The 19795-nt window shown below is 42.1% G+C and overlaps 1 protein-coding gene and 1 non-coding gene across 2 annotated transcripts in view; one reads left to right on the top strand and one right to left on the bottom strand.

Moving 5' to 3' along the window:
* ANKDD1B (ankyrin repeat and death domain containing 1B) overlaps positions 1-19795 on the bottom strand; it is a 73880-nt gene that overhangs the window by 5383 nt on the left and 48702 nt on the right. The window contains 4 exon segments of the mRNA XM_070796807.1: positions 9123-9356; positions 18244-18410; positions 18580-18741; positions 18903-18969. Coding sequence (XP_070652908.1) covers positions 9123-9356; positions 18244-18410; positions 18580-18741; positions 18903-18969 — 630 coding nt within the window.
* LOC139185532 (U5 spliceosomal RNA) lies at positions 18932-19047 on the top strand. Its single transcript, XR_011569106.1, has one exon. It is a non-coding gene; the product is annotated as a U5 spliceosomal RNA (small nuclear RNA).

Genomic DNA, 19795 nt, shown 5'->3' with positions numbered 1-19795 from the left:
TTCTCCAATCTTAAAGATTGGCAAGGAAAGAGGCCTTATTCTTCTGGTAGAAAAATGATTTATTCTCATCTAGGAGAAAGAATCTAAAAATGCTATCAGGAATTAAAAATAGAACCAGTGAATATTACTATTTTTGAAGAAAATGTGAAAACAACCATTTAAAAAACAAGCAAAAAGATGGAACTTGGGAAAGTCATCCTCAATTAAACATAGTGATGATCTAAGAAAGTGAGAGTGAGGCTAGACAAAGAGGGAGAGGAAAAAGAAGAGGGAATAGAAATCAGAGGAAAAAGAGCGATTAAACAGAATTCTAATTGTCAAGCGTTGTCAACTTTGTCAAGTTTGCTTTGTCTTAAAGGCAAATAAGAAAAGTCTGGGGAGGACAGAGTGGACTCTGAAATAATCCCAATGTACCAGGATTATTGAGCGAATTAAACAGTACTGTGAGCAAAAAGGCAAATCAGTGCATTCTGCCTTAAAAGGCCTTAAGGGGACATTTCTCAGCATTGGCAAATTAGACATCAATCCAGGCGTGAGGTTCTTCAGGGGAAGAGGGACTAGGACCTAAATTCTGGCTCCAGCCTATTGGACCAGGGATTCAGTCTAGGACAGTGGAGGGTGGTTGTGGGTGGGGTGGGGGGATGGGGGTGGGAATTCTATTGAGATGCTACATGAGTGGCAGCTATCGGAGGGAATACTGATGCAAGAAGGCAGAGGAATGTCCTGGAGACCAGTTTTTGTATTCTCAAGATGAATAAGGTTTGCATGACCATTGCAGAATACTTGAGGACTGAACAGCCAGCACAGTGGTATGTTGCAAACTGCAAAACTCTAAGTAGGAATAATACCTAATAAAAATATAAAGCAAAAGATTTGATTTTAACAACTTTTAACTTAGGATTCCTAAGGTATCTGAATAATCACTGGCTGCTATTTCAGCTCTTCTATCCCCACCTAACAAAAGCTTCACCATTTCTGTGCAGCACATAAAAATGTCAAACATTTGAGTCGTGGATAGGACTGACCTTTACTAATGGTCACAATCATTTTCATTATTGGTTTCTTACTAGAATACATGTATCCTCAGTAGTATAGTTCATCAATGTATTTCTCTAAGATTGGCAGGGGTCACTCTGGCTCACTGCACTGGGAAGTCCTCAGCAAATAAATAATGTGATCACACACATTTCTCCTCCAAAAGCTAACTCCACCTGTGGCACAGACTTTAGCTAATATCCCATGCCTACTTCCCCCACCAAATTGCCTTTCCTCCTTTCTTCTAAAACAGATCTCCTGATTTTAGCTGGGCATTTGGCCACCCGAGTATTTCCGTATGTGAACTAAGTACTGGCCAGCGTCATGTAAATGAAGCAGCACATGCAACTTCTGGGAAGTATCCTTAAAGAGAAGAGGGGTGTCATTCCCCTTCCTTCCCTCCTCCTCCCCAAGTGGAATGCTGACATGATGCCAGGAGCCCAAAGAGCCACAGTAGATCAGCAAGTGAAGGCCATCTATTGAAGAGGCCATCTATTGAAGGAGTAATAAAACAGAAAAGGGATGAATTTTATTCAGAATAAATATCAATAATGGTAACACTAAAACAATGTAGAATTCAACTTCCTGGACTCCTATCCAGAGATTTTTCTATTCTATCATATCACTTTTAAACAAAGATGAGGGTTTGGAATCTTAACCAAATCATTCATGCATGCTCAGTTGCTCAGTCATGTTGGATCCTTTGAGACCCTATGGACTGTAACCTGCCAGTCTCTTCTGTCCATGGAGTTTTCCAGGCAAGAATATTGGAGTGGGTTGCCATGCCCTCCTCCAGGGGATCTTCCCGACGTAGGTATCAAACCCCCATCTCCTGTGTCTCCTGCATTGGCACGTGGATTCGTTACTACAGCGCCACCTGAGAAGCCCTTGGAATGAGCAATAAAGGATGTTTTAGACATAATTTGGGGGCATAAATCCCTGGAGCCCATATGGCGCCTCATACAAATTACAAATGGCATACCTTTGTCAAGGTGGGTATAGTTCAAGTTCCCCTAGATTTTGTGCAGTGCACAAGCCACACATCTATACTGTTTCCCCAAGCAAAAGATGCTGGTTCTCATTTGCTTTCCAAAGGACCTGTGGAAAGTCTGCTCAGAGACCCTGAAGATGATTAAAATGAATGGTCAGAAAGAATCTCAGAAGGCACTTCCCTGGATGTCCTGAGGCTAGGACTCCCCGTCCCCAATGCAAAAGGCCTAGGTTTGATCCCTGGTCAGGGAACTGGATCCCACATGCCACACAAAGACCCAGAACAGCCAAATAAACAAATAAATATTTTTCCTTAAAAAAAAGAAGAAGAAAGAAAGAAAAGAAATAACCTCGGAAGAAGTTCCAACCTCAGAAACCCATGTTTCTATGCTTAGAGATCCAAAAACTTATCCTGATAAGTCTCTCATACGGCTGAGTATTTGTGAAATGCAACTCCCACCAATTCAAATGATTTGTCTGCTAGTCCAGACACTGAGACCCAGGTGAACCTGAAAATTGGAGCTGAAAGTAATCAGCTTCTAATCAAAAGAGATAGTAATGAAATTAAGAAGAACTTCATTCTGCAGGCATTTAGCAAGCATCTAATTGTATGCTCTCTAAATTCTGGCTTGTAAAGCCGTCTGAATCACCATAATTAGCCTATTTGGGAAAGGCAGCATTCTGAGAGCCAGAGGTTTCAAGCTCATAGGAAAACCTTTGCAGGGAGCATGGCTGGAGTAGAAATGCAGATACTTGTGCTGTTGAGGGTGCGTGGCCCTCTTGGGAGCTTTGTGACACCAAAGGCTGAGAGGACAGGGAAAGTCAACTTTACCCCAAAACTTGGCTCCTTCTTTTCCATCCAGTGTGTGCATGTGTTAGTCACTCAGTCGTGTCTGTTTGTGACCCCACGGACTATAGCCTACCAGGCTCCACAGGATAGACCAGGCAAGAACACTGGAATGGATAGCCATTATCTTCCCGACCCAGGGCTCGAACCCAGGTCACCTGCATTGCAGGCAGATTCTTTACCATTTGAGCTCTAGGGCCAGTCCAGACCTTCATTCAGTCTTAGAAACAGTCACTTATCTTTGGTAAAAATCATGGGAACAGGGAGAAAAGAGAGTTTTTATCATTAATTATATACATCCTGGATGCCAACTAGGCACCAGACCTGATGAGAAAAGAGGGAGGAGGAGAAAGGAAACCTGGAAAACAGATCATGAGGCCCAGGAAACTGTGGCTTTTGTTTTGAAAAGAGAATCGAGCTGTAGCAGAGACATGTTCACTGCAATATTCAATCCACTTGCGTTAGGGGCCCAACGTAAGTTCCCTGCCCAATGCTATGGATTCTCTACTCACCAGACTGCCCTGGAGGTGTTGTTAACGAAAAAGTAGAACAAAGCACAAAAAGAAAGCACGAGAAGCTACTAACGCTAAATGTTAATATCGGGCTGGACGAAACTTCCTTTGGGTTTTCTGTAAGATATCGTGACAGAAAAACCTAATTGAACTCTTTGGCCAAACCAATACTAGCACTAAATGTTAACGGAAGTTAATGAGCCACCACTGGAATTTCACCTAAGTGATGGAAATATGGCTGGTTTTGTTTTCCTCCACAAACTGTAACAAACATGTTTTCCAAACTGTATTACTTTTATGTTCAGAAAAAGAAAACTGACATACAGAGACAAGCAAAATAACATTTCACCACTTCAGAATCCGCAAACATGAAATACGTGGTCCTGAAATGGACTAGGGAGGATGCAGGCTTGCAATGGGAATTAGGGATGCCCTGAGCTCATGACCAGTGAGGGTACAGATCTGGAAGGAAAAACTGCAACTTCTAGAAGTGCTGGGGAGCCAAGCAGCCAGTAGCTTTGGCTTTGATGCTCAGCCGTGCCTCTTACAATGGCCCTGATGTCATCAAAAACCTCCCAAGTCTTCTCTTAAAAACTGGGATAATTCCATCCACCTCACAGAAGAGATGCAAGAATTGAACAAAGATGTGATTGTGAGTGAGTGTGAGTACCTAGCAGAGCTGCCGCACAATGACTTCTTTATATCTTTTCAGGAAAGCTGGGACCTAACAGGTGGTCACCCGAGCCCCTCCATGGTTGAGCCTGCAGAATTGCGTCACATGCAAGATATAAAGCTGGCCATCTTTAAAAACAAATATACAACACGGCTTAATGGTGCAAGCAACCCAAATGTCCACTCACAGATGAGCAAAAGGTGGTATATTTACAAGGGAAACTTCAGATCAGATCAGATCAGTCGCTCAGTCGTGTCCGACTCTTTGCGACCCCATGAATCGCAGCACGCCAGGCCTCCTTGTCCATCACCAACTCCCGGAGTTCACCCAGACTCATGTCCATCGAGTCAGTGATGCCATCCAGCCATCTCATCCTCTGTCGTCCCCTTCTCCTCCTGCCCCCAATCCCTCCCAGCATCAGAGTCTTTTCCAATGAGTCAACTCTTCGCATGAGGTGGCCAAAGTATTGGAGTTTCAGCTTCAGCATCATTCCTTCCAAAGAAATCCCAGGGCTGATCTCCTTCAGAATGGACTGGTTGGATCTCCTTGCAGTCCAAGGGACTCTCAAGAGTCTTCTCCAACACCACAGTTCTAAAGCATCAATTCTTCGGTGCTCAGCTTTCTTCACAGTCCAACTCTCACATCCATACATGACCACAGGAAAAACCATAGCCTTGACTAGACAAACCTTTGTCGGCCAAGTAATGTCTCTGCTTTTGAATATGCTATCTAGGTTGGTCATAACTTTCCTTCCAAGGAGTAAGCATCTTTTAATTTCATGGCTGCAGTCACCATCTGCAGTGATTTTGGAGCCCAGAAAAATAAAGTCTGACACTGTTTCCACTGTTTCCTCATCGATTTCCCATGAAGTGATGGGACCGGATGCCATGATCTTCATTTTCTGAATGTTGAGCTTTAAGCCAACTTTTTCACTCTCCTCTTTCACTTTCACCAAGAGGCTTTTTAGTTCCTCTTCACTTTCTGCCATAAGGGTGGTGTCATCTGCATATCTGAGGTTATTGATATTTCTCCCAACAATCTTGATTCCAGCTTGTGTTTCTTCCAGTCCAGCGTTTCTCATGATGTACTCTGCATAGAAGTTAAATAAACAAGGTGACAATATACAGCCTTGACGTACTCCTTTTCCTATTTGGAACCAGTCTGTTGTTCCATGTCCAGTTCTAACTGTTGCTTCCTGACCTGCATACAAATTTCTCAAGAGGCAGAGTCAACCCTAAAAAGTAAGGAAATTCTGATACATGTTGCAACTTGGTTGAGCCTTGAGTACACAGTCACAAAAGGGACTATATCATATCACTCATCACTAGATGAGGTGCCCAGAGCCATCAAATTCAGAGACAGGAGGTAGAATGGGGCTAGGAGAGGAAGAAATGAATGTTATAGTTTATAGAGTTTCAGTTTTGTAAGATGAAAACGTTCTGGAGGTTGGCTATATAACAAAGTGAATATTCTTAACACTACAGAACTGGACATTTAAAAATTGTGAATGGGGACTTCCCTGGTGGTCTGGTGATTAAGATTCCATGCTACCAATGCAGGGAGCGTAGGTTCGATCCCTGTTCAGGGAACTAAGATCTGACATGCTGCACAGAGAGGCCAATAAATAGCTAAATAATGTTTTTTTAAATAAAATAAGAAAATCAAAATGGTTAAGATGTACATCTTATATTGAATATATTTTACAATTAAAATATCTAAATAAATTTAAAAAGCAAGTTTAGACACATATAAATTTATTCATTGTAGTTCTGTTTATAATAGCAAAGGGTTAAGAACAATTTGAGCTTCCCAGATAATGCTAGTGGTAAAGAACTCGCCTGCCAATGCAGGAGTCATAGGAGATATGAGTTCAGTCTCTGGGTGGATCGGGAAGATGCCCTGAGGAGGGTATGGCAACCCACTCTAGTACTGTTGCCTCAAGAATTCTATGGACAGAGGAGCCTGGTGGGCTATAGACGAAAGGGTTGCATTGAGTTGGACACAACTGAAGTGACTTATCATAAGCATATAAGGATAATTTAAATGCCCATTAGCTGGAAACTAAACAACTTGTGTTATGTTCCCACCACAGTCCATTATGTAACTGTAACAAAAGAAGAAACTCTCTCCATGTGCTTATATTCTTATACATAAAGTATACTGCTTTATACTGGTACGGGGAAAATGCTAAATATAGGACAATGTGCTGTCGTTCAGTCCCTCAGTCATGTCCAACTCTTTGCAACGAATGGACTGCAGCACTCCAGGCTTCCCTGTCCTTAACCATCTTCCAGAGCTTGCACAAACTCATGCCCATTGTGTTAGTGATGCCACCAACCATCTCATCCTCTATCATCCCCTTCTCCTCCTGCCTTCAGTCTTCCCCAGCAACAGGGTCTTTTCCAATGAGTCAGCTCCTTGCATCAGGTGGCCGAAGTATTAGACTTCAGCCTCAGTATCAGTCCTTCCAACTAATATTCAGGTTGATTTCCTTTAGGATGGACTGGTTAGATCTCCTCACAGTCCAAGGGACTCTCAAGAGTCTTATCCAGCACCACAGTTTAAAAGCATCAATTCCTTGGTGCTCAGCCTTCTTTACAGTCCAACTTTCACATCCATACATGACTACTGGAAAAACCATAGCTTTGACAAGAAGGAACTTTGTAGGCAAAGTAATGTCTCTGCTTTTTTAATATGCTGTCTAGGTTGGTCATAGCTTTTCTTCCAAGGAGCAAGTGTCTTTTAATTTCATGGCTGCAATCACCATCTGCAGTGATTTTGGAGCTCAAGAAAATAAACTCTGTCACTGCTTCCACTGTTTCCCCATCTATTTGCCATGAAGTGATGGGACCAGATGCCATGATCTTCATCATTTGAACGTTGACTTTTAAGCCAACTTTTCCACTCTCCTTTTTCACTTTTATCAAGAGGCTCTTTAGTTCCTCTTTGCTGTCTGCCATAAGGGTGGTGTCATCTGCATATTTGAGGTTATTGACATTTCTCCTGGCAATCTTGACTCTAGCTTGTGCTTCATCCAGCCCAACATTTCACATGATGTGTCTGCATATAAGTTAAATAAATACTTATATTTATATATATATATATTAAATAAATACTTATATTTAACAAATACAGCCTTGACGTACTCCTTTCCAGATTTTGAACCAGTCCATTGTTCCATGTCCGGTTCTAACTGTTGTTTCTTGACCTGCATACAGGTTTCTCAGGTGGCAGGTAAGGTGGTTGGTATTCCCATCTCTTAAAGAATTTTCCACAGTTTATTGTGATCCACACAGTCAATGACTTTGGCATAGTCAATAAAGCAGAAGTAGATGCTCTACTGGAACTCTCTTGCATTTTCTATGATCCAATGTATGTTGGCAATTTGATCTCTGGTTCCTCTGCTTTTTCTAAATTCAGCTTGAACATCTGGAAGTTCTCAGTTCACATGCTGTTGAAGCCTAGCTTGGAGAATTTTGAGCATTACTTTCCTAGCATGTGAGATGAATGCAATTGTGTAGTAGTTTGAACATTCTTTGGCATTGTCCTTCTTTGGGATTGAAATGAAAACTGATGTTTTCCAATCCTGTGGCCACTGCTGAGTTTTCCAAATTTCCTGGCATATTGAGTGCAGCACTCAATATAGGACAATATATGTATATACTATTGTAAAAAAAGGATGGAGGAATAGACTAAAGGTATAATATATTTATGTTTGCTGTTTATACATAAAGAAACTCTGGGAAGAAAAGAAGAAATTTATAATAATGGGTATGTATCGCAAGGATAGCATGAGAACCAGACAATAGAGGGTACGGGTGGATGGGAAATGTTTACTGGAAAACATTCACTAATTTGTAAATTCTTGGACCATGTGAATTTATCGTCTTTTCAAAAAAATAAATAATTTGCATTTTAAAATATATTTTTTATTGTTGGGAATAAACATTATTAACAACTTATCTCAATTAAAATTGGGATGTTAATATCAAGATACAGGTTTGTCCAATTTAGGTCCATTTCAGAAAGGATAGACTACACAGAAGAACTGTACAAAAATGATCTTCATGATCCAGATAATCAAGATGGTGTGATCACTCACTCAGCCATCCTGGAATGCAAAGTGAAGTGGGCCTTAGAAAACATCACTATGAACAAAACTAGTGGAGGTGATGGAATTTCAGTTGAGCTATTTCAAATCCTAAAAGATGCTGTTGTGAAAGTGCTCAATATGCCACTCAATATGCCAGCAAATTTGGAAAACTCAGCGGTGGCCACAGGACTGGAAAAGGTCAGTTTTCATTCCAACCCCAAAGAAAGGCAATGCCAAAGAATGCTCAAACTACTGCACAATTGCACTCATCTTACAGGCTAGGAAAGTAATTCTCAAAATTCTCCAAGCTAGGCTTCAACAGCACATGAACCGTGAACTTCCAGATCTTCAAGCTGGATTTAGAAAAGGCATAGGAACCAGAATCAAATTGCCAACATCTGTTGGATCATAGAGAAACCAAGAGAGTTTCAGAAAAACATCTATTTCTGCTTTATTGACTATGTTATGTGTGAATATCCTGTTCATTATACATAGACATCCTAGAAAGAGTAGAAAAATGGCAAATTTTTACAGCAGAACAATTTTAGGAACAAAAAAGAGGAAAGGAAACAAGAAAGGAAGGGAGCAAAAGAAATAAGCAAGGATCTTTGAAGGTAATGCCTAGATTAACTGTTGAAAAAGTAAAGCAATAATCATTTTTCTAAACAGCAGGAAATAGATTTTCCAATGTACCTTTCATTGTACCTTTCAATAACCCTTTGAAAAATTTTCCATATAACTTTCTAATATTTTAAACCATACTTTTATATAAAAGTACTTAATACAGGGGCCTTGTTCACCGAAACTTGGTCTCACCATGTCGTTCTTTCTCTTACCTTCTGTCTGAATTATTCAGCCTCTTTTCTCCACTGAATTTCCTCACTGAGCTATCCTTATTCTATTACTCTTTATATCCTTAATTAAAGTTTAATTAAGCAGTTATTTCCTGATCCTCGCTGACGCCGTCCCCACTTCGAATTCCCTGGATCCACTGGGGTGGACCCCGGCAAGTGGTGCCCGGAACAGGCTAATTCGAAGGATGCAGATTCTCCAATTTAGATCCAGGACAGGTTGATTCGCCATGTTGCAGACCCCCAGACATCCAGTTCCCCCATTGCTTCTATCACAAAAGAGGAGCCCACCGGAAGGGGAGGCAAGATAAACATCGAGACCCCAGCGAGACCGACGGGGCTGCTGCAGCGCGAACTCCAACCAGAAAATAATTCTACTTATTCTGTTTTGGCTCATCTACCCTCTCCTTATGTTTTTCTCTTTACCAATGATTCTGGAAAACTTAATGTACATGTGACTTTCACTGGTGGACCCAATGTAGTGACTTGTGAACAATGCATGCTCTCATCTTGTTTAAACCCTCAATATAATGTTTGCTCCTTTGTAGTGTTACAACGTCCACCTTATCTTATGATGTAACCACTTATTCATATAACTATAGTCTTGCTGTGTTACAACAACTACAAGATTAAATGTGATCATGACAATTTGTGGGTACTTATTTTAGGAATAGCAGCTTTAATAGCAGCAATTACTTCTGTTACTGTGGCAGCAATATCATTGACTCAACAAGTGCATACTGCCCAATATGTTGATGCTATGTCTAAAAATGTCTCTTTAACTCTAGCAACACAGGAAGTTATAGATAGAAGATTGGAGATGAGAGTAGACGCCTTAGAAGAGGCAATAATGCATATTGGGACCGAGTTACAGGCTTTAAAAGTGAAAATGGCTCTGTCTTGCCACACTGATTACCGGTGGATATGCGTGACATCTTTAAAGGTAAACAAGACAGATTATGAATGGGAAAAAAATCAAAAATCATATCTCAGGTGTTTGGAACAGCTCTGACATTGGCCTGGACTTAGGGAAACTTCATAATCAAATACAGACCCTGGAACACTCTCAACTGGATTTTACCGCCCCTGGAGCAGCTAATGACTTTTTTCACACTTTCTCTAACTTCATTTCAGGAAAAAACATTCTGTCTAATATCCTTGGATACATCGCTGCTGGTGCTTTAATTTTGCTTCTCATAATCATTCTTCCTTGTATTGTCAGCATTCTTCGGCAGAACATTCAGAAGCTCGCGACTGAGCTGCATCTGGCTCTTTTAAGAAATAAAAAAGGGGGAGATGCGGGGAGCGAGCTCTGCCCCTGGCAAAGGTCTTGAGGAAGGAGGCTTGGCATATGCAAAGGCGGGATCAAGCCTCAGGAGTCTCCCTGGAAATTCTCAAGCATCTACCCCCAAAACCAGAGTCTGCCTACTTTCTGCTTTGTGCTTTCACCTACACCTCTGACTTTACGGGGGGCTGTCCCCCACTACCTCTCTCTGAAAAAAGAGTTAGCTTACAGCTCCAGTTAATAATTCCTGGGTGTGACAGTGTTTCAACCTACAAACTCCTTTGGAAGTCCTCTAGCCTGCCTGAATAGGTTTTTCCGGCCACATGTGATTGCTCAGAGCCTCCCAACTGTGAGAGGCATGAGATGTTCTAAACTGTCTAAATACAGATTCCTTTGAGCAGTTAAAAGATTGATTAGAAATTGTATTGGTGAAGGGATTTTCACTTGTTGGGCCAATGTTTGCTGCTAAGTTTCCATATCCCTTATCTGCTGTGTCCCTGGCAGTGTATTGATTAATATAATTGGTGTAAGTAGTAGCTTTAATGTTTGTAACCTGGGACCCTTGAGTTAATTCTTTTTCTTGTTATAGCCCACCACACCTTTGCTCTGTAGGAATGCAACTTTATCTAATGCTTTTGGAGGGTGGCTCCTGACCAATCACCTTTAGAGAAAAATAAGTTTTCTGAAGAAAGGGTCTTAAAATGTTAACAGGCCTCCGGGCCAGAAGATGATGCAAATCACCTAAGCTTTTGCATATGATAAGTTTGCAGGAAGAAAGCCTGGCTTGCTGCATGACTCTACCCCTTCTCCCATTATCCTCTATGCATAACTTAAAGTATAAAAACTACTTTGGAAAATAAAGTGCGGGCCTTGTTCACCGAAAAATAAATAAATAAATAAATAAATAAATAAATAAATAAAAGTACTTAATACACTAAAACTAACAGCCAGTGTAGCAAGTTATTATAAATTCCTGATGAATTTTATTATAGTTTCTAGTGACATCTTTTTTAGTCCTGTTTACAGCAGATTGCTGACATGGTTGCTTGTAGAGTTCTTTAAAATCGGTGATGACAAAGATGAAAAAAAAAATGGAAGTGGTTTTACTGACTTACCTTGGATGCTATTTTGGTTGTATCCTTATTCACAAATAAAGTTAAAGGGGAGTTTCTAAGCCCAAATTGGACATACTAGAATGTAGCTCTAGACTGCAAACAGTAGCAAGGGTACCTCATGTTTTATCAAACCTAGTTTATCCATGATTTAGCTACTAAGGAAATCAGATGTTTAAATAATTCTCAATGGCTATATTTTTGCAATAATTTATTAATGAGAAGCAAAGGATAGTAAATTCTTTGGAAGCAAAATCAATGTCCAGAATGTGGGGAACATGACATGTGTTTTACTTAGAAGCCAAACGTCCTTTGTCCGAAGCACATCAGACCGTCCCCAGACATCCTGGGGGCACCAAGTTGGCTTTCTTTGCAGCAGAAGATAGTCATGCTTTTTCTTCTGCACGTGTCTTTCCTTCTTTCCTTCCTCTCTCCCTCCCTTCTTTCTTTTTGTTTCTTTCTTTCTCTTTCTTGATTTGTTTGATTCAATACAATTTACAGTCCAAAAAACTACAGGGGAAAGAGCCACATATGGACTGAACTTCTAGGAAAATTTTTTGTTATGCATTATGAGTATATCCTACCATTATTAATGATTGCATACAGGAAAAATACAGCTTTTACACTCTAGTTGAAATCTATTATATTGTTACAATCAGTCATAGGTTATGCAATGGATTTCAGCTTGATGTATACACTCCAGTTGGTTGCTAAATTCTCTGATGTTGTCTAATAGTACAAAAATGTAAGATTATGCTGGATACAGTTCTCACTGCTTTTAAAGAAAAGGCAAAGAGTAGATAATTAAAACACAAACACCAGGTAAAAAAAAATTGTGGCCACTTCAAGAACCAGGAATCTTAAGAAGGAGAAATACTAATCAGATGACTGAAGACACAAATTATGTTTCCTCAGAAGAACCTCACAGTCTTGCATTTTGCAGTGGGACAAATCATTTATCTGCTGTGGATTTCTTGCTTAATCGCAAGGTCAGGGTGGTTATTGCTGATAAGGTAAGCCCATCATTTGGTAGAATGGATTCAGTTCAGTTCAGATCAGCTGCTCAGTCATGTCCAACTCTTTGCGACCCCATGGACAGTAGCACACCAGGCCTCCCAGAGTTTACTCAAAGTCATGTCCATTGAGTTGGTGATGCCATCCAACCATCTCATCCTCTGTCGTCCCCTTATCCCCCTGCCTTCAATCTTTTCCAGCATCAGGGTCCTTTCCAATGAGTCAGCTCTTTGCATCGGGTGGCCACAGTATTGGAGTTTCAGCTTCAGCATCAGTCCTTACAATGAACACCCAGGACTGATTTCCTATAGGAAGGACTGGTTGGATCTTCTTGCAGTCCAAGGGACTCTCAAGAGTCTTCTCCAACACCACAGTTCAAAAGCATCAATTCTTCGGGGCTCAGCTTTCTTCACAGTTCAACTCTCACATCCATACATGACCACTGGAAAGACCATACTCTTGACTAGACGGATCTTTGTTGGCAAAGTAATAGCTCTGCTTTTTAATATGCTATCTAGGTTGGTCATAACTTTCCTTCCAAGGAGTAAGCGTCTTTTAATTTCATGGCTGCAGTCACCATCTGCAGTGATTTTGGATCCCCAAAAAATAGTCTGACACTGTTTCCACTGTTTCCCCATCTATTTCCCATGAAGTGATGGGACCAGATGCCATGGTCTTCATTTTCTGAATGTTGAGCTTTAAGCCAACTTTTTCACTCTCCTCTTTCACTTTCATCAAGAGGCTTTTTAGTTCCTCTTCACTTTCTGCCATAAGGGTGGTGTCATCTGCATATTTGAGGTTATTGATATTTCTCCCGACAATCTTGATTCCAGCTTGTGCTTCTTCCAGCCCAGCATTTCTAAAGATGTACTATGCATATAAGTTAAATAAGCAGGGTGACAATGTACAGCCTTGATGTACTGCTTTCCTATTTGGAACCAGTCCGTTGTTCAATGTCCAGTTCTAACTGTTGCTTCCTGACCTGCATACAGGTTTCTCAGAAGGCAGGTCAGGTGGTCTGGTATTCCCATCTCTTTCAGAATTTTCCACAGTTTATTATGATCCATACAGTCAAAGGCCTTGGCATAGTCAATAAAGCAGAAATAGATGTTTTTTCTGGAACTCTCTTGCTTTTTCCATGATTCAGCAGATGTTGGCCTTTTGATCTCTGGTTCCTCTGCCTTTTCTAAAACCAGCTTGAACATCTGGAAGTTCACGGTTCATGTGCTGTTGAAGCCTGGCTTGGAGAATTTTGAGCATTACTTTCCTAGCTTGTGAGATGAGTGCAATTGTGCAGTAGTCTGAGTATTCTTTGGCATTGCCTCTCTTTGGGATTGGAATGAAAACTGACCTTTTCCAGTCCTGTGGCCACTGCTGAGTTTTCCAAATTTGCTGGCAAATTGAGTGCAGCACTTTCACAGCAGCATCTTTCAGGATTTGAAATAGCTCAACTGGAATTCCATCACCTCCACTAGCTTTGTTCATAGTGATGCTTTCTAAGGCCCACTTGACTTCACATTCCAGGATGTCTGGCTCTAGGTGAGTGATCACACCATCGTGATTATCTGAGATAACCAGTGTTAACTGCTAGCTGGTTCCTTTCACACTTGTCTGCCTGCTCCTCTGGTGCACAAGTCTGAGTCCCCCAGCATCACTGCAGGTCAGTAGGTCTTGAGCAGAATCTCAGCCTCTCTTACACACATGTATGTGTATACACACACTTACATGATTTTATATAGCGAGTGTATTTTAAATAATTTATATATAAGAAGAATTCTTTTTTGGAGAAGGCAATGGCACCCCACTCTAGTACTCTTGCCTGGAGAATCCCATGGACAGAGGAGCCTGGTAGGCTGCAGTCCATGGGATTGCGAAGAGTCGGACACGACTGAGCGACTTCACTTTCACTTTCATGCATTGGACAAGGAAATGGCAACCCACTCCAGTGTTCTTGCCTGGAGAATCCCAGGGATGGCGGAGCCTGGTGGGCTGCCGTCTGTGGGCTTGCACAGAGTCAGACACGACTGAAGTGACTTAGCAGCAGCAACAGAATTCTTTTTAGAACTTCAGTCTTCTCTGGTTTTTCTTTTTTTGTGTAGCCTCCTCTTCTCCAGTAACTTCATTTAGTAAGTAGGATCTGTGTGTTTATTTCTGTGCTTTTTCTCTTGCTCATATAATCATATCCACATTGCTATCTTTCCACCTACTTACCCACTTACAATAGATATAGATACATACATAAACACATTTGAGTTTTTTTGGTCATTGTTTGTTTTATAAAAAATGGGATTGTACTATATTTTATCTGCATCTTATTTTCCACATTTGGAAATCTCTCCAATTGTTATAGCCCTAATTAATTATTTTTAATGCTTACATGATGTTGTGTGACTGTTCCCTGATCTGTTCAGTGTTCCCATATTGATGCACATTTGCTTACCTTGCTGTCAGTTTTAAGGATTGCAATTAATAACCTCGTTTAAATAACATTCAGTTCAATTCAGGCGCTCAGTCGTGTCCAACTCTTTGTGACCCCATGAATCGCAGCACGCCAGGCCTCCCTGTCCATCACCAACTCCTGGAGTTCACTTAGACTCACGTCCATCGAGTTGGTGATGCTATCCAGCCATCTCATCCTCCGTCATCCCCTTCTCCTCCTGCCTCCAATCCTTCCCAGAATAAGAAACTTCTCCAATGAGTAGATCCAGAAATGCAGGAGACATAAGAGATGCGAAGGGTTGATCCCTGGGTCGGGAAGATCCCCTAGAGGAGGGCATGGCAACCCACTCCAGTATTCTTGCCTGGAGAATCCCCATGGACAGAGAAGCCTGGTGGGCTGCATACAGTCCATGGGGTCACAGAGCTGGGCATGACTGAAGCAACTACACACCACTTACTGAATGTGTATCAGTGGGCTTGGCCCAGAAGAAAGCTGTGTCCACACATTATTTCAGTGAGAGCTCTAGAGCTTGGCACATATGGATGCTTCACAAATCATTGCTGAAAGACTTAAACTGTTAATCCCCATAGTAATCCTATAATGAAGAAATACCTTTATTTATATTTGAGGAAGTCGAGGCTCAGAGACACTAAGTACCTGGTCTGAGGTCCCAAACTGGAAGGTGGCAGAGCCAGGCTTGAATTCTGATCTGGTGACTCCAGACACATTGCTGTACTGTCCCCCTTCTCAGAGGACCACAAGGCAGTGCCCTCTGTGGGGTGGGCATCTGGATTTCAAATGGGACCTCCTCTTCACTGTGCCTGTCGAACTTCATTCTCCATTGAAGACTCTCTAGAAGTTAATCAGTAATATTCATTTTATTTCATCTCTTTTAGGAAACTTTCACATTTTTTTTACCTCAATCTTAAAAATAATAACAAAAGCTTTTGACAAATGAAGTCTATACATTTCTTTTACTTCCTCTAAGTACGACTGAGCAACCATACATTTTATAGCCTGGAGCAGACAGACTTGGCTGAGGTCTGGGCGTATATTAAATATGAGGGTTGAGCAAGTCCTGCAACTGCTGAAGTCCTCAGTGCTTGCCTCTGGGCAATGGGAAGAATAAAACCTATTTCACGGTGGCACCAAGGCATGATTTTGAGGGATGTCTTGACCTCCATGTCTCTTTCGATCAGCAATATCTCCATTCTTTGATGTAAATGATTTTCATACTTCCTCAATCTTATGTACAGATACCTCTGCCTGTGAGCCAAATGGCAAGCCATTCTCCCACCCCTTTCCAATCCGACACCAACCCTAAGCCATTCCCATGTAGCAACATCAAAGCAGTCATTGCAGGGATGCTTAAATGAGTTAATGATGACAGAGCACTCAGCAAAGAGCCTGGCCCATGGTAAGTGCTCACTGAATGGTAGTTGTTATAACAATTATGATAGGGTGAAATGCTGTCTTGTTTCCTCAGACTGACAACCATCATCAAACAGCATTTAATGTCAGGATGAAGAAGTCAGACACTCCAGTTTGATCCATGCTAACTAGGAGTGTGGCCTACGATTGAATTCCATTCAAATCAGCAGATGTGTGTTCACAGCTGGTTTTGTAAGAGACACAGGACTGTCTTCCTTTTCAGTGGGCTCTGGATGCTTTCATGGGAGACAGCTGTGTGTGGGGAGGATCAGACAGGCTGAGGGGGCTCAATGACCAAAGCAGGTTTACGGGGCGCCTTCCCCACTTCTGCAGCTTCTGCTGGGCTTCCTGTCTGTTATCTCTTTAGCTGGCTCTAAGTTTGCCCTGTCCCACTCCTCTCCCTCCAACTCTGACCATTTGCTGGGGAAAAGGCTGAAGAACCCTGACTATGCAGAGCCAGGTGTTCAGCTGAAAGATCCTAAAACGAAGCTGCAATGAGAACCATATGCAGAATGAGCAAATCATGAGTCCCCTGGGTCATCTAGGGAGCGGAGTCTCTGAGTCCCATTCCTAAAGAAACCTGGATTCATCCATGGGAGAGACAGTCTGTCCTTTTTCTGAGATCTGTGAATGGGGTCAAGGATATTAGCCAAAGCCAGTGGGAACTGGGATCCAGAGCTCAGGGTCCGCTAATTCATTGTTGGTACCACATTTGTATTTGCTTAAAGGTACTGTGGAGCTCATGAAATTCACTGAATGGAAAAGACTGCTCCACCTTCACAACTGCCTTTCTTGCCCAGTTTCTTATCCACAGAAATTGACTGAGAGCCTGTACACCTGCCCAGAGTTACTAATTCTTCTCATTAGCCTTGGAGGGAACTCCAAAAGCTCACAAGAAAAGCCCAACAGGGAGGAGGTTTTTATTAATCAAATGGATGTAAGTAGGCCCAGAAGAGATTGGGTAGGACGGCAGAGATGGAGGGCACCGGGAAATATTTTGAGGTTTCTCCCAACTCTGTAGCTCTAAAAAATATGTGGCCCCTCCAGAGGAGAGAGATTAGAGCAGCCAGGAGAAGTTAAGCATTAAGTAGTCTAGATATTTTGACTCTATGTGTAACTTCCACCCAGTGATCAAAAATAAGTACTCAGACCAAAAAGTTTGGAGAGGGAGGGACACTGAAGGGAAGGGCCTCAGAGGCCACTCATGTATCTGGATATTTACAAAGTCTGGTGGTACAACATGAGGTTGGTTCCAGCTGTGTAAAGAGAGGAACTTCATTGGTTTAAAGGACTCTTTACAGGAAATCTCTAGAGGTCCAAATGCAAAGAAACTCATCCTTGTTGAGAAGGCTGGAGATAATGGGCATGAGGGTCTGAGAAGACAGCTTCTTCTGTGGACCTGTGGGCCACACCTCACAGCCTTAGATTTCATCAGACCTGTTGCCTCTCGTCTGGGGAGAACTGACCCAGAGGCTCCCATTCACAGCATTTCCATGACTTCAGAAGCAATGTACTGCTCTTTCAAGCACTTTGTGCTGAATGTTCTTTTTCTCTCTCAAATATCCAGTTATGTAGGGACCCACTGCTTTCCCCTTTTGCTGAATTCAGCTGTGAATTCCTCATGGCAGGGTGAAGGGAAATTTCAGGAGGAAGATACGCCCAGGAGGCACCAAGCTCCTCGTGCTGCTCTCCACCGGCCTCCTCTCCTGGGAAGCCCTCCAGGACACCCTCTCTGGGATCCCTGTGGGAAGGGATGGTCAGGTTGGACTTTGGGTGCCCAATTAATGGCTGTTTGTGAAACTTTTACTCAACTTGGTAACTTGTCAAATAACCCTGCTGCTGCAAAGTCGTTTCAGTCGTGTCTGACTCTGTGCGACCCCATAGACGGCAGCCCACCACGCTCCCCCGCCATTTTTTTTTTTTTTGGCCTGCGCAGTTTGAGGGATCTTAGGTCCCCTACCAGGAAAGGAACCAGCAGGGAGTGAAAGCTAGAGCCCAAAGCACTGGACCCCCTGGGGATATCCAAAGCTCCAATTTTAAACAGGACACGGCTATGAATTTTTCTCAAACGGCAGAATATTCCAGAGTGTACATCTTGGAGGTGCACGGTACAGACAGACAAAGCACCTGTGCGCCCACCACGCAGTTCAAGAAAAAGGAAACTGTCAAACTTTGATAACACTCAACCCACCGAAGGGAGGAACCACGGTCATGAATTTTGTGCCAGTCACTTGCTATTTTTTTTTTCTTTTTCAACTTAACAGCAAAGTCTGTAACAAATCAAATTCACACATACACAAAACATCTGAAACCCGGGTCTCCGCTCGGTGCGGCGTGTGAACGCCAGCCAGCCAGCCCGCCGCTTCGCCCCCTAGTGCTGACACAGGGGCGCTGCGTGGAGACAGCTTTCCCGAGCGGAGAGGCCGCCCACTTGCCTTATTTGCATACCCACCGTGCACTGCACACCGTACACGTTTAAAATTATAAAACTTCAAATTTTCTTTTACCTATGTGTTCTGAAATTAGACCCTTGTTTACAGAGTAATCTAGAAATTTTTGCTCAGCCACTGGCTCTCGGTGTTATCTAGTCACTCTCACTGTTCTAGGAGTTTCTGTTACCCGCGCTATGAATTGCAAGGCTGTAGGCCATGCTCTGGTTTCTCTTCAGACCGTATAAATCTTTCGCCTTTTACTAAAGATTTCCGTGGAGAGAAACAATTCTGAGTCTAAAACTAATTTTTTGAGGCCTTGCTTCGGCAAGGCTACTTATATTGGTTAATGAAAGACTTGTGATGGTTTATTAGAAAGGTGGCTCAAATAGTAAAGGGTCTGCCTACAATGCGTGAGACCTGTTGATCTCTGGGTGGAAAATACTCAACCCACTCCAATATTCTTGCATCTAAAGTCTCATGGAAGGATCCAGATAGGCTTTATATAGTCCATGAGGCGGCAAAGAGTCAGACACGATTGAGGCACTTCCTTTCTTTAGTGAAAGTGTTTTGTTTATCTTTTACGTTGGTTTTGGGGGGTTATTGTATAATCCCCGGTGGTTAAAGTAAAAATGTATGCATGTTATCTTTAACTTAGTTCGTTTTGTCAATGAGTCGGTTCTTCACATCAGGTGGCCAAATTATTGGAATTTCAGTTTCAGCACCGGTCCTTCCGATGAAAATTCAGGACTGATTTTCCGTAAGATGGACTAGTTAGATTTTCTTACTAAGAGACTCTGAAGAGCTTTTCCCGACACGTGAATTAAAAAGCATCAATTTTTCAGTGCTTAACCTCCTTATATAGTTCAATTCTCACATCCATACATGATTATTGGGAAAAGCATGTGTTTGACTAGTGGACCTTTGTTGGCAAGGTTAGTGTCTCTGCTTTGTCATATGTTGTCTAGGTTGCTTATATCTTTTCTTCCAAGGAGTGAGCGTCTTTTAATTTCATGGGTGCAGTCACCATCTGCAGTGATTTCAGAGCTCCCCCCGCCCCACCCATATATTTGCTCTGAAGTG

The sequence above is a fragment of the Bos indicus genome, chromosome 10, assembly GCF_029378745.1.
Source record: "Bos indicus isolate NIAB-ARS_2022 breed Sahiwal x Tharparkar chromosome 10, NIAB-ARS_B.indTharparkar_mat_pri_1.0, whole genome shotgun sequence".
NCBI lineage: Eukaryota > Metazoa > Chordata > Mammalia > Artiodactyla > Bovidae > Bos > Bos indicus.
This window is presented reverse-complemented; position numbering and strand designations above follow the sequence as displayed.